This window comes from Callorhinus ursinus, unplaced genomic scaffold (genome assembly GCF_003265705.2).
Source record: "Callorhinus ursinus isolate GAN/ISIS: 27379988/994484 unplaced genomic scaffold, GSC_fseal_2.0 scaffold12, whole genome shotgun sequence".
In the NCBI taxonomy this organism is placed as follows: Eukaryota; Metazoa; Chordata; class Mammalia; order Carnivora; family Otariidae; genus Callorhinus; species Callorhinus ursinus.
The window spans coordinates 31,247,841-31,262,852 of record NW_027397074.1 but is presented as its reverse complement, the minus strand read 5'-3'; the positions used below and the strand labels follow the sequence as shown (position 1 = coordinate 31,262,852).

The 15,012-nt window shown below is 35.8% G+C and overlaps 1 protein-coding gene across 9 annotated transcripts in view; it reads left to right on the top strand.

Moving 5' to 3' along the window:
- DGKB (diacylglycerol kinase beta) overlaps positions 1-14,667 on the top strand; it is a 710,493-nt gene extending 695,826 nt beyond the window's left edge. For all 9 annotated transcript variants that reach the window (XM_025873283.2, XM_025873279.2, XM_025873282.2 and 6 more), the window contains one exon: positions 10,902-14,667. In XM_025873283.2, coding sequence (XP_025729068.1) covers positions 10,902-11,009 — 108 coding nt within the window. In that variant the 3' untranslated portion in view covers positions 11,010-14,667. The remainder of the gene's footprint in view (positions 1-10,901) is intronic.
- Positions 14,668-15,012: the final 345 nt, after the last annotated feature.

Sequence of the window (15,012 nt, the reverse complement as noted above, 5' to 3'; positions counted from 1 at the left end):
TCTGTGGTAATAGTTGTAACTTCTCCTTTATTTCTGATTTTTTTAATTTGAGCTCTCTCTTTTTTTCTTGGAGAGTCTAGCTAAAGTTTTGTGAATTTTGTTTATCTTGTCAAAGAAGCAGCTCTTGATTTCATTGATTTTTTTTCTATTGCCTTTTTAGTCTCTGTTTTATTTATTTCCAGTCTGATCTTTATTACTTCCTTCCTTCTCCTAATTTTAGGCTTCATTTTACTTCTTTTTGTAATTCCTTTAGGCATAAAGGTAAATTGTTTATTTGAGATTTTTCTTGTGTTTTGAGGTAGGCCTATCTGCATTGTTATGAACTTTCCTCTTAGAACCATGTTTGCTGCATCCCATAGATTATGTCCTATTTCTGTTTTTATTTGTCTCTAGGTATTTTTTTTTTATTTCTCCTTTGATTTCTTCTATGACCCAATAGTTGCTCAGTAATATGTTTAATCTCCATGTAGAAGTAGGGTTTTTTTCCAGTTTTCTTTTTGTAATTGATATCTAGTTTTATACGATTGTGATCTGAAAAGAGGTTTGATATGATTTCACACTTTCTGAATTTATTGAGACTTGTTTTGTAGCCTAACATGTGATCTATTCTGGAGGATGTTCTGTGTGAACTTAAGAAGATTGTGTATTCTGCTGCTTTCGGATGGACTGTTCTATATATATTTATTAAGTCTATCTGGTCTATTGTGACATTTAAGACCAAAGTGTCCTTACTGATTTTCTGTCTGGATGATTTATCCATTGATATAAGTGGGGTATTAAAATCGCCTACAATTATTGTATTGCTATTGATTTCTCCTTTTAGGTCTGTTAATATTTGCTTTATATATTTAGGTGTTTCTATATTGTATGCCTATACATTTATAAACGTTATATCTTCTTGCTGGATTGACCCCTATATCATTATGCAGTTTGCTACAGTCTTTGTTTTAAAGTCTGTTTTGTCTGATATGAGTGTAGCTACACCAACATTCTTTTCCATTTGTATGGGAGATATTTTTCTATTCCTTCACTTTCCGTGTGTGTGTCTTTACTTCTGAAGTGAGTCTCTTGTAGGCAGTATATAAGTGTGTCTTGTTTTTGTTTGTTTGTTTTTTAATCCATTCAGGCACTCTGTGTCTCTTTATTGGAGAATTTAGTCAACTTACATTTAAAGTATTTATTGATGGGTATGTACTTACTGCCATTTTGTTCATGATTTTCTGGTGTTTTTATGGGTCCTGTCTGCTTCTTTCTTCTCTTTCTCTCTTTCCTTGTGGTTTGGTGACTTTAGTGTTGTGTTTAGATTCCTTTCTCATTTACTTTTGTGTATTTACTATAAGTCTTTGCTTTGTGGTTATCATGAGATTCACATATATATCATCCTATGTATATGACAGTTTATTTTTAAGTTGATAGCAACTTAAATTTGAACACATTTGAAACCTGCATTTTTATCCCACCCACATTTTGTTTTTTATGTCACTTTTTACATCTTTTTATTTTATATAACTAATTAATATAGTTTTAGTTAATTTTAATACTTATGTATTTTAGCCTTCTTAGTAGCTTTATAACTAATTAACCTACTACCTTTACTATGTATTTACTTTTTCCAGTGAGAATTTTACTTTTGCATGTTTTTCTGTTATTAACCAGTACCATTTCCTTTCAGCTTAAAGAAGTTCCTTTAACATTTCTTCTAAAGCCAGTTTAATAGTGATAAACTCCTTTAGCTTTTGCTTTCTGGGAAACTCTTTATCTCTCTTGCAAATCTGAATGATAACCGTACTGAGTATTCTTGGTTGGAAGGTTTTTCCTTTTATCACTTTGAATATGTCATGCCACCTTCTTCTGACTTGCAAAGTTTCTGCCGATAAATCTGCTGACACTCTTATAGGATTTCCCTTGTATATAACAAGTTGGTTTTCTCTCTCTCTCTCTCACTGGTTTTAAGATTATCTCTTTAACTTTTGACATTTTAATTATAATGAGACTTAGCTTGGCTCTTTTGGGGCTCATCTTATGTGGCACTTTCTGTTCTTCTGGGACCTGATATCTGTTTCCTTCTTTAGGTTAGGGGAGTTTACAGCCATTTTTTCTTCAAATAAGTTTTCTGCCCCTTTCTCCTGGGACCCCTATAATGCAAATGTCATTCCATTTGATATGGTCCTGTAGGTGCCTTAAGCTGTCTTCATTTTTTAAAATTCTTTTTTCTTTTTGTTGCTCTGAGTTTCGTTTATCTTCCAGCTTGCTGATCTATTCTTCCACTTGAGTCAGTTGCTGTTGAACACCTCAAACTTGTTTTTCAGCTCAATTATTGTATTCTTCAGTTCTGTGACTTATGTTTTTTACTTTTGTTCCCTATATGTTATCTCTTTGTTGAAGGTTTTGTATGTTCATCCTTTCTTCTCTCAAGTTCCATCAGCATCTTTGTGATCATTCCTTTGAATTCTTTATCAAGTAAATTACTTATATTTGTATCATTAAGATGTTTTTCCTGAGGATTTGTCTTGTTCTTTCATTTGACACATATTTCTCTGTTTTCTCAATTTGTTTGACTCTCTGTTTCTATGTTTTAGGTGAAACTGCTACCTTTCTCAGTCTTGAGGGAATGGTCTGTATAGGTGATGATCCTTCTCATTTAACCTTGCCCTAGTTTTTGGTTGTCTCTTGAACCTTTTTGATTTTCTAAACTACATAATTTGTTCTTGATATGTCTCTATTTTTAAGTGTGTGCCAAGGCCTGTCAGTAATCCAAAAGGAGGAATCTCATTTAGGATCTATTTTCAGGTAACAGCTTTTAAAGGATGGAAATGTTTACAGTCTATGGGGCCGCATGTGTAATCATTGCTAGTCTGTAGACCAGGAGATCTGGAGGTGTCCCCTGGGAAACAGTTGCAAAAACTAGGGCTTCAGATGAGCCTATAAGCTTCTTTCTGGAAAGTTTTGTGGAGCTGTAGAAAGGCCAACGGGGTGTTCAAGGATGGTGTTCTCCACTTACACTCCCTAGGGGTGCTTCTTAGCCTCTAGATGTATGGAAACCTAAAGCCTGTCCCTCAAGCTGAAGCTCTAGGCTAAGTAAATAGGCCTTTTTCACAGGAAGACTGGGGTTGTGTTTCAGGCTGCTGTCTGTGCAGTGCACTGGGGGTCATGGACTGCCAAGAACTGTCTTTCCAATTGTTACAGTCCTGTGGAGTTCTGGAATGCCAGGTCTCTTGGCCACCAGGGCCAGGTGATCAAGGGGTGCTCCCAAATATGTGGATTGCTTGTGCCCACTTTTTCAGTAAGGCAGATGGAGAATGTTTGTTCTGTGCATGCATACCAGCTTTAGGCTGGGAAAGGGAGAATGCTGGGATCATTCAACTCATCAGCCCCAGCCAGAGGCCAGGGCAGTGTTGCAATCCCCCCTACTTGCAGACTTTAGTTAGCAAGTGTGAGGACTCTGTGACCATTCATGTTTCCCTGCCCCAGTCAGGGAGAAGGGGAGCATTGCAACCACCCATGCCCTCCTGCCTCAGCAAGTACCACAACCACTTGTCCCTGTCCATCCCAGCAAGGCAACAGGAGGGTGCCACATCCAACCTCATCCACTTTTGCTAGTAGGCTGTGTGGAGAGAGAGCTATCTCCAGAGAGCATCTCAACTGTCCCTTGCCCCTCCAGCTGATGCCCCCAGATCAGCAAATGGGAATCTTCCTCATGTATAGTCTAGGTGCTTTACAATTTGCTGGGTGTCAGGGCAAGCAAGACAGCATGTAAGCCCTCCAAGAGGGGAATCTTTCCTGTACCACTTTGGGAACCTCAAATGTCAACCCCATTGGTTTTCTAATCCAGACTTTCTCGGGATCATCTCTCCAGTGCACACAGGAGCTGGGGTATCCAATGTGGGGAACCAGTCACTGCCTCCTGCTTCTCCAGGAGAAGAGCTTGTCTGATGATATCCCTCCCTACTGTGTGTTGCTGCACCAGGGTGGGGCTTTTCCTACCCATCTCAGTGTGGTTCTTTTATCCTTTGTTGTGGAGAGCAGTTCATCTAGTTTTCAGATATTTTTCACAGGGAAATGATCCATATGTAGTAGCAAATCTGGTATGTCCATGGGAGAAGGTGAGTTCAGAATCTTCCTACACTGCCATCCTGGATGCCCCTCTTATCAGAAAACTTAGTAAGCCCTTTGGTGAGTAGCCAGGGCCTCCAGGGCCTGGATATTGAACAAAGTGTTCAGATGACCTGAGGAAAAGAAACACTCTGCTTTGTAACAAAGGCTAGTGAGAATATTTGGTGTTAGGGAATAGGGAACTAGGAAAGAAAAATCCAATGAGTCATGTGGAACTTGCCTGGAGAATGAGTCAGAAAAGACTTTCCTCTCTTATCTCAATTTTAGTTGGGCTAACAAAAGTTGGGTTTTTTGTTTGTTTGTTTATGTTATGTTAGTGACCACAATACATCATCAGTTTTTGATGTAGTGATCCACGATTCATTGTTTTCGTATAACACCCAGTGCTCCATGCAATACGGACCCTCCTTAATACCCATCACCAGGCTAACCCATCTCCCCACCCTTCCCCTCCAAAACCCTCAGTTTGTTTCTCACAGTCCATAGTCTCTCATGGTTGGTCTCTCGCTCCGATTTCTCCCCCTTCATTTTTCCCTTCCTTCTCCTGATGTCCTCCATGCTATTCCTTATGTTCCACAAATAAATGAAACCATATGTTCATTGACTTTCTCGGCTTGACTTATTTCACTTAGCATAATCTCCTCCAGTCCTATCCATGTTGATGTAAAGTATTCATCCTTTCTGATGGCTGAGTAATATTCCATTGTATATATGGACCACATCTTCTTTATCCATTCATCTGTTGAAGGGCATCTCGGCTCTTTCCACAGTTTGGCTATTGTGGACATTGCTGCTATGAACATTGGGGTGCACATGGCCCTTCTTTTCACTCCATCTGTGTCTTTGGGGTAAATACCCAGGAGTGCAATTGCTGGGTCATAGGGTAGCTCTATTTTTAATTTTTTGAGGCACTGTTTTCCAAAGTGGCTGTACCAACTTGCATTCCCACCACCAGTGTAAGAGGGTTTCCCTTTCTCCACAACCTCTCCAACATTTGTTGTTTCTTGCCTTGTCCACTTTTGCCATTCTAACTGGTGTAAGGTGGTATCTCAATGTGGTTTTGATTTGAATTTCCCTCATGGCTAATGATGATGAATATTTTTTTCATGTGTCTGTTAGCCATTTGTATGTCTTCTTCGGAGAAGTGTCTGTTCATGTCTTCTGCCCATTTTTTGACTTGATTATTTGTTTTTTGGGTGTAGAGTTTGAGAAGTTCTTTATAGATCTTGGGTACCAGCTCTTTAACTGTAGTGTCATTTGCAAATATCTTCTTCCATTCTGTGGGTTGCCTTTTTGTTTTGTTGACTGTTTCCTTTGCTGTGCAGAAGCTTTTTATCTTGATGAAGTCCCACAAGTTCATTTTTGCTTTTGTTTCACTAGCCTTTGGTGATGTATCTTGAAAGAAGTTGCTGTGGCCAATGTAAAAGAGGTTACTGCCTATGTTCTCCTCTAGGATTCTGATGAATTCCTATCTCACATTGAGGTCTTTAATACATTTTGAGTTTATCTTTGTGTATGGTGTTAGAGAATGGTCGAGTTTCATTATTCTGTATATAACTGTCCAGTTTTCCCAGCACCATTTATTGAAGAGACTGTCTTTTTTCCATTGCCCATTTTTTCCTGCTTTGTCAAAGATTATTTGACCATAAAGTTGAGGATCCATATCTATTCTGTTCCACCACAACCAAGTGGGATTTATCCCCAGGATGCAAGAGTGGTTCAACATTCACAAATCAATCAATGTGATAGAACACATTAATAAGAGGAGAGAGAAGAACCATATGGTCCTCTCAATTGATCAGAAAAAGCCATTTGATGAAATATAGCATCCTTTCCTGATTAAAACTCTTCAGAGTATAGGGGTAGAGGGAATATTCCTCAAGTTCATAAAATCCATCCATGAAAAACCCACAGTGAATATCATCCTCAATGGGGAAAAGCTGAGAGCCTTTCCCTTAAGATCAGGAACACAACAAGGATGCCCACTCTCACCCTATTGTTCAACATAGTACTAGAAGTCCTAGCAACAGCAATCAGACAACAAAAAGAAATAAAAGGTATTCAAACTGGCAAAGAAGAAGTCAAATTCTCTCTCTTCGCAGATGACACGATACTTTATGTGGAAAACCCAAAAGACTCCACCTCCAAATTACTAGAACTCATACCACAATTCAGGAATGTGGCAGGATACAAAATCAATGCACAGAAATCAGTTGCTTTCTTTTACACTAACAATGCAACAAAGAGAGAGAAATTAGAGAAACAATTCCATTTACAACAGCACCAAAAACCATAAGATACCTTGAAATAAACCTAACCAAAGAGGTAAAGGATCTATACTCTAGGAACTACAGAACACTCATGAAAGAAATTGAAGAAGACACAAAAAGATGGGAAAACATTCCATGTTCATGGATCAGAAGAATAAACATTGTTAAGATGTCTATGCTACCCAGAGCAATCCATACCTTCAATGCCATCCTGATCAAAATTCCATGACATTTTTCAAAGTGCTGGAACAAACAATCCTAAAATTTGTTTGGAATCAGAAAAGATCCCGAATCACCAAGGATATGTTGGAAAAGAAAAACAAAGCTGGGGGCATCATGTTGACTGATTTCAAGCTATATTACAAAGCAGTGATCACAAGACAGCACTGTACTGGCACAAAAACAGACATATAATGAAAGTTCTTTATAGAGAATACAAATGTCTAATGGGAATAAACACTGTTTACTGCTATGAGATATAAACCCCCTATTCTGTCGTGTTTATGAAATTATACTTCAGTCCTACACTCTTCAACAATAATACTTTTATGGGAATAGACTTTTGTTGAGGGCAACTCAAAGAGATGAAACAGGTAGCATCTGAATTACTTGTGTAAAATACTTAGCATAATGCTCAGCACACAGCAAGAGTCAAATCTTATTATTTTTTGATCTTGTTATTACTCTCAATATTATAATTATGAAGTTACACTATATAACACTGATAATGCAGTAGAAACAAGAAAACTGTGCCTTGTAATCCTTGATTTGGTTTCCCTGTGTGCATCTTTATTTTGTACTGAAAACTTATGAAACTGAAAACTCCAAATTTTTTTCATGTTTAGATTTTTAGATGTGTCCAATCTTAATAGGTAATTGGAAGATAGAAATAGAAAGAGTCATGCAACTGTAGAAGTGCCTCTCTTGTGCCACCATTGCTTTGCAAAGGAATAAGTAATACACAGAAATTAAGAGTCTTTATAGGATAGTATTGTATTACTGACAGTATTTATCTTTCGTTTTTAAAGCAAAGTTCTTCTACCTTCATGCAGCCATCCCAGCTTCTGGAAGCCCCATCACCCACAATTCTCTCTTATGAGTGCCCACGATTCTCTCTCAGTTATAAATTTCAGATTCTCTTCCAAACTAATAAAAATCAAGTTGCAAATTGCTGATATCCAGTGCTCAGTAAATATTTGATGTATTGAAAAAGAGCTAAGAAGCAACTGCCTGATTGTTGAAAGATGGAGGCAGTCGAAGACTGCTGAAAATTGGGCTCATGTCTTCAGATTGCTGAAACTTAGATATTCTAAAGTCTTTAGGGATAAAATCTGCTCCTTACTCATTGTTTTTCTGGTAGATATCACAGTCTCTAAATAATAAATAAATAAATAAATAAATAAATAAATAAATAAATAAATTACAAGAGTATGGAATGTAGGGGTGCCTGGGTGGCTCCGTCACTTGAGCATCTGACTGTTGATTTTGGCTCAGGTCATGATCTCAGGATCATGGGATCAAGGCCCAGGTTGTGCTCAGTACTTAGCATGGAGTCTGCTTGAGATTCTCCCTCTCAAAAAAAAAAAGAGAGAGAGATTCTCCCTCTCCCTCTGCCCCACCCCTCACTCGTGCCTGTGAGCACACGCTCTCTCTCTCTCTCTCTCTGTCTCTCAAATAAATAAATAAATAAAATCTTTAGGACAAAAAGTGTGGAATGTATACAAAATAGGTATCTGAATCATTATTCCATTCCTGGAGATGCCCTCTTAACCAGGTTCCCTCACAAGGGCAATCTGAACCTAAACATACTCTTAGTTAAGTCTCTACAGTTTTCTGGAGCCTACATTGGGACTTTCTGTGACCACACCATTAACTCATTTGAACTGGAATTATTCTCATCCTTAATGGAGTCCTTTTTACTTATGTTCAAATATACAAGGACATTTAACTATCCAATGAGATTACGTATGCAAAGAGCCCAGATACATAATAGGCATTTCATGAATGCTAGTTTCCTTCATGTTATCTCCGCTAAGAGGAAAACACAGCCAGTTGTTTTTCATTTTCATAAACAATAGACAATAAAGATAAAGATTTAATTTTTTATGGAAATAATGTTAGATTAAAGAAGTAGTTGTATACTTAGACCATAGGCATGATCAAACAACCAAAAGGACAGGTTTTAGATAATTTTTAAAAACAGGAGTGGCCGTCATCTTGCTTAGAAACTGAAAACTAGCACTCCACAATAGTAACATGGATTAAGGATCCCGTTGTATCAAGAGCACTGAATGAAGGAATAGCAACATGTTATTTTTTTCAAAAAAGAATTGCCAGTATAAAGATAGCCATGATCAAAAAAAAAAATTCAAATGCAGAAATAACACAAAGAGTGAACAAAATCTCATAGCCAATAATTTGTGGTACTATGGTTACACTTAGTTATAAATTATTACTAAGCTTATATAAGTAAGTAGAATGATGTATTTCTTCCAAAGTCTTAACAATAATTTGCTAATAATGGACTTATTTTCCAAAATGTCCTAATACTATTCATACACTCCAAGGAATTTAGTCTAGCAACTGTGAGTCAGAAATGTATATCTTCTTACTTTAGCTGCTAATGTTCTTTTTGAATCTAAGGTTATCATATAAGTAATATGTGATAACTTCTTCCCCAAGCATTCATTTAAACATTGTGTTTTTGTGTAAAAAAAGATCACTTTTATTTTCATCATTAAAAAATAGTGCCTTTCTGCTTAACCTCCTATTTCAATTCCTATGATAGGTTGAACATGCCTGTTTAAATTTCTTTTTCCTACTTGACTAGAACTTCTTGGGAGCATAGATTGTGCATTATTCATTAAAAGTTACTGGTAGGGTGTCGGAAGCATAGTAGGGGTGCAATAAATTTTATGAAATGAATAAATGAATGAATGATGCTGTATTAGATATTATACAAACCTAGGGTTCAGGGGGATTTAAAAATTCATGGCATAATCTAAAACTGAATTTATTAAGAGAGAAAATCTGGTAGAGACCTCTTTCAATCTATAAAGATGTGCACATTCTGGGATCTTAACTATCCAGCTATCAATTCCACAGTTCATAAGATAACAAAAATAAAATAAAATCATACATTCAGAGAGTTTGGGGCTGGCTTAGCCTACTGGCCTTTTACAGGTGCAATTTATTTTTACAGTAAAGAGAAGAACACTGAGTCTTCCCAGAATAACCTGATTCCAACAGACTTAAATAAAATTGTTCATTTTTCCAGGTTTTTGACATACTTCTGTCTTTCTAGACTATGAAGTGAATCTCCATTTCCCAAAAGCCCCAGTGCTGATTTTAATGATCCTGTTCACGTGACATACATTTTTTTTTTGTTTTATTGCTATTAATGAATGACAAGTGAAGGATATTCATTTTAACTTGAAAATGTCAGGGATGCACTTTAAGAGATATATTTTTGCAGCTTTTAATGAGGTGGTGTTTCTTTTTGAAAGAAATACTCATCTCTGATGTGGGTGCTGTGCAGGTGACAACTGATATTTAATAAGCGATGGTTCTTGTATTAGTCGCAGTTCTCTAAAGAAAATGTCTCAGATTGCTTTTGAAAAACTCCTAGCATCACTAGCCCAAAGGCAAGATGTGACCTTTTTATTACATAATGAGAATCATTTATTATCTTACAATGTATCTTAAAGTCACAGACAAAATGCCACTTTGATAATTGCTTTCAATTAGCTTTGAGCATAGCATATATTCATAAAATGTCTTCTCTAATTTAGACTTGAATTAGAGAAAATTGCAGACATAATCTACTTTAAGGTTGTCTCATTTAAGGTGATTCGTAGTTTTATATCAAAGAAATCAAAACGAGTAGCTTTAGAACAGTCTCTCAAAGTATTTTAAGCAGGCTTTTCAATATTTGATTCTATTCTATTACCAATTAATTAACAAATTAGAAAGCTAGTTCATCATTTCTGACCTTTTTTGCGCATTAACTTTTGACTTTCATTCCTAATGATTGTTTTGAAATTAAACCTTGCAGTTCATGTGGAAAGAGAGAAACAATCTGATTAGCAAGATAAATAACGCTTGCCTTGATCCCTGGTATATCTTGATGTTGGACTGTAACTAGGATTCTGAATACTGGAATGGTGCAGCCTATCCTGCTTTAAATGGTCAGTGAATTATACTAGATAATCATGTGACTGAAACAAAGAGTTTTGGGCTGTTACCACAAGTGAGGTTAGAGGTAACATGATATTTAAAATGTGATTTCAGTCAATTTTTATTTTTTGTTAATACATTGAGCATTAGAATATGGCTTAAATGCAAATTCTTGCACAATTCACAGCGCCTTAAAAATATTTTTGAAGTAATGAAAACTCTGAAGCTGCATTTTACCCTGATGGTGTTCCAGTAGCTCATAGAATATTATTAACCTTAACAGAGATTCTCTGAAGTCGGTATTATATCTGGAGATTACTCTCTTTCTCTTTCTTTCCCTAGATAAAAATTACACACAAGAACCAAGCCCCAATGCTGATGGGTCCTCCTCCAAAAACCGGGTTGTTCTGCTCCCTCGTCAAAAGAACAAGAAACCGAAGCAAGGAATAAACCTGTCTCATTTTATTCTTCGAGATCTTATTAGCATAATTGGGCCATGGAAACTTATGCTGGAAATCTTTGAACCATTTCAATTCTCTTGCTCATGCAAAATCATGGAATTGGTTTAACAGTTTTTGTTACTGAGCTAACGTAAAATTCAGCTATTAGAAAATTTGTCTCAGTTTTTATAGGCATCTTTGCATGAAGAAGGCAGAAGTTTACATGAAGTGGTCCTGCATATTTTTGTTGCATGCATTCCCATAGATTTTTATGTCCCTCAACTCTTCCTCCCCCAGTTTCCATTTACTGACCTGGGAGAGAAATCTGTGAGCCATAAAAGGAAATACCATGGGAAATGTGATTCTCCGTGTGATTCCAATTATTGATAAGCACTAATCAGTAATGCTACGATGGTCATAACCACAGATTGCGATGCTTTTCCCTTTTAGAATCAGTGTCTCAATGACCTTTGAACTATGACTTGAGAAGAAACTTTTAATTGGAAGATTTTATTAAATAGCTGTCTATGATACCTCGCTGTATCTAAATAGTTTTTCTTCAACATCTTGATGCTTCTGAGTGGATTTTAAAATTTCAGGTATAAAGTTTTCTTGTGCTAAAAAAAAAAATAGAAAAGTGATTTTTATTTTGTTTCATTTTGTTTTTAATTCCAGAAATAAGTGAAAACAGAAATAAGTTACTTGGCAGTAAATTGTGGTAATATGACAAGCCTTATTCCTTTCTGCATGTGGATCTAGAAGAAAATTCATAACCACACCAGTAACCAAATAGCTGTTTTAAACTATGTGCCTAATATACTATCTCCCACCAAAGATTCAGAAAAAGATGCTTGAGAGAAGTGGGTTCATGTATAATTAATTAGCATTGTGGAGAAAATTTATGGTTCTTATGATTAATTTTTTGATGACTTAAACTCTGGAAAGAGAGTGAATTACCCATTAATTATAATTAAAGTTCTCACCTTATTCAGACAATAGGCCATACAACACAGTCAAAGCTCAATTCGCTGATTTCTAGCTTTTTTTGATCATTTATAAATATAGGTATCTGTAATTTTTAATGGATCAGTTAAGTGCACTTGAGAAAGTAAATGATTGTATCAATTTTGTTCTAGTATAAATTGATAAAATATCAAGTTCACCGAAGCAAATCATGCATGCAATTAACCCTCTCCCATCAGCCTAGGCCACTCCCATCTCTATGGCATTTCAAATATTTATTTGGAAATGATGGCCCAAATCGTCGTTTACGGTATTCATGGTATGGTTGGAGTCTCTGTTTAAAGAAATTATGGAATATGTACTTTTCTTAGTGTTTCATTAAATCTATGATTATAAAATGAAATGCTATTCTGACTAGTTTGGGTATTGTTCATTCATATTGACCTGCATCTCATCATTGCATGTTTTATGTTTTTAAACATGCCATAAGGAAAACAAGTGCTTGAAATGCATGATTTATTAGTTTTTCTCTCCACTCTGCATTAAAGTACTAATGATTTATCAGTTCTGTTTTTCTATTGATTCATTCATCTTTGAATAACAAATAGCATTTAGTGATTCTGTTGAACACACTCCTGTGCATGGATTTATGGATTTCAAGTGAAATTGCTATAATTTTTGTTCTTTGGTTTGAAAACTCAACTGAATGCTGTTATATCAAATAGCTACTCTCAAGCAATGTACTATAATGGAAGATTATGTATAAAGCGTATTATTTTAGTGTTCCAGGAACATTAGATGGTAAATATCAATCAACAATAAGTTTAATTGCTCTGAAAATAAAAGCTTTTGAATAAAATTAAGACATAATTTAGCATTCCCAGGAAAATTATCATTACAATTGCAAATGTGGCACAGCAATCACTTGCCCTAGTATAATAAAAAAAAAAAGTTATTTGGCAGAGCAGTAATCTGGAGCAAAAGAAATCTCTAAACAGTAACAAATGCATTACTGACATAATGTTACATAACACACACATTGATTTCCTGTATCTATGGTTACAGGTAATAAATATTTTTACATAAATTGACACAATTTTCTACAATGGGCAGGCAGGCTTTGTATCAAAACATATTCTGAAGCCACCAATTATTTTATGTGCAGTACACATACAATTATGTCTTGGCTACCTTTTATAGTATGTTGTGTGAAGGCAGCAACAGTTTGTGAATCATTCTTAACAATCTGTGCAGTGGAAAGCTCCTGAGGAGACAGTGGGTTAGGACAAATCAAACAACCTGCCTATCAGACTTCCATAGTTGAAATCAAGGGATGCAGCTTCACTTCGGTGTAGCTACAGAATTATAATTAGTGATAATAGTAGTTACATTTTCAGTCAGAATTCATTGGTACAAATAATAAATGTTCAAATAGAGATCAAATGTAACTGCCTTCAACTCATTTTCTAAAGCTACTGACATGCTTGCCCTTCAAGTACACTACTCCTGGGGTTTAGAAAGTAGTTTAAAAAAAAAAAACTGACTTTGATGGTTTTGAAATCAGAGAAGATATTCTTTCCATTTTTATGGCAGCCTCAAGTGAAGCATATATATTTTAAGGAAAATTCTAAACGGAAAGTTTTATGGTATATTAAAATATTGAATAACGAATGTTAGCTTTTCAAGATGGAATTTTTTCTTCTCTGTGTGTGGGTGTTGGAGTTGTTGAGTCAACCTCTTTAAATATAGTAGACATCATAGTACAAAGTTTTAAGTAGATGAAACCCTAAAGTAAAAAATTAACACTGGACTTGCAGGGGTCAGAGGAACAGGGGAAGAGATATGCATTTTGCTCAACAGTGCAATACACCGAGTTGATAAACAGACATTCCAGGAGAATCCTGGCTATCCAAGCTTCCAGTAGGAATGGAGATGTCTATGTGGATCCAGAAAGTTTAAAGGACGTAAGTGTATTTTTCCACATACATGTATATACCATGTGTATTCGATGCAAAAAGTGCTGGTCAATATATTTGTGGAGAAAGAAGGTATCTTGTAGAAGGTGAAGAAAACAAACTTTTAAAACAATTTTCATGTTTAAACTATCTCTGTGACTATAGCCATAACAAAGCAGAAGGCTCAGCTGTTTAGTGTCGTCTACTGCAGGTAGAAATTTAAATCTGATGAATTGTGTATATGTTTCTGCATTTTGTTCTTTTTTAGGGGGATGGGAAATAATTGCAGTTTTCAAGGGAGAACCTGTTTTGAATTTCAGACTGTATTCTACTCGAATGAGACAAAACTTTTAAATGGTTCCATTCCTTTTTGTGTCAGTTTATTGTTTATTGATTATAAAAAGGAAAATGTACCTTTCATGGCACATAGAACTCCCCAACAATTATTCAAATACAGTATGTATATTCTAAACCAAATAATGAAGCCCTTGTAATATATGTTAAGGATGTAAAATTTAAATAAATAAATAAGCAAACAAAACCCGCAAAAGAGCTTTTATTTTGTGACAGACAGAAATCGCCCCTTTAGTCTCCCGCCTAAGTTGCATTCCATTTAAATAAAATTTGAATAAACTCACACTGAGGGATTCTATACATCCTTATTGTGTTTAAAAACAGAATTCATTTAATTACAGTATCTTATTAATTATTTTTCAGAAAGTGTTATATACAATATCGTGCTTTTTGAAATAAAAGTGTTAACCACTCAGTTAAGTGTCATTCCTTCCTGCCATTTTGGCCAGATTTGGTCTGTACCTGAACTTTTCAAGCAGTTGCCATCAGTCTACCCCACTGGATCTCCGTCTTCTGTCAGGGAGGAAGGAGTCTGGGCATTTGGGGACTGAATTCTGTCATTAAGAATGGAATCATTCTATTTTGTGCTGCTTTGGCCCCGGGTTGCTGCTGTGAACATTATTCCAGCAATTTCAGAGATCCCAGGAACACCAACACACTGGCTGATAGACTTTTGGAGACTGAAAGATGGGGTCAGGGGTTCTGGGAGGACTTAAACTGAATTTTCCGGATGAAACCCAT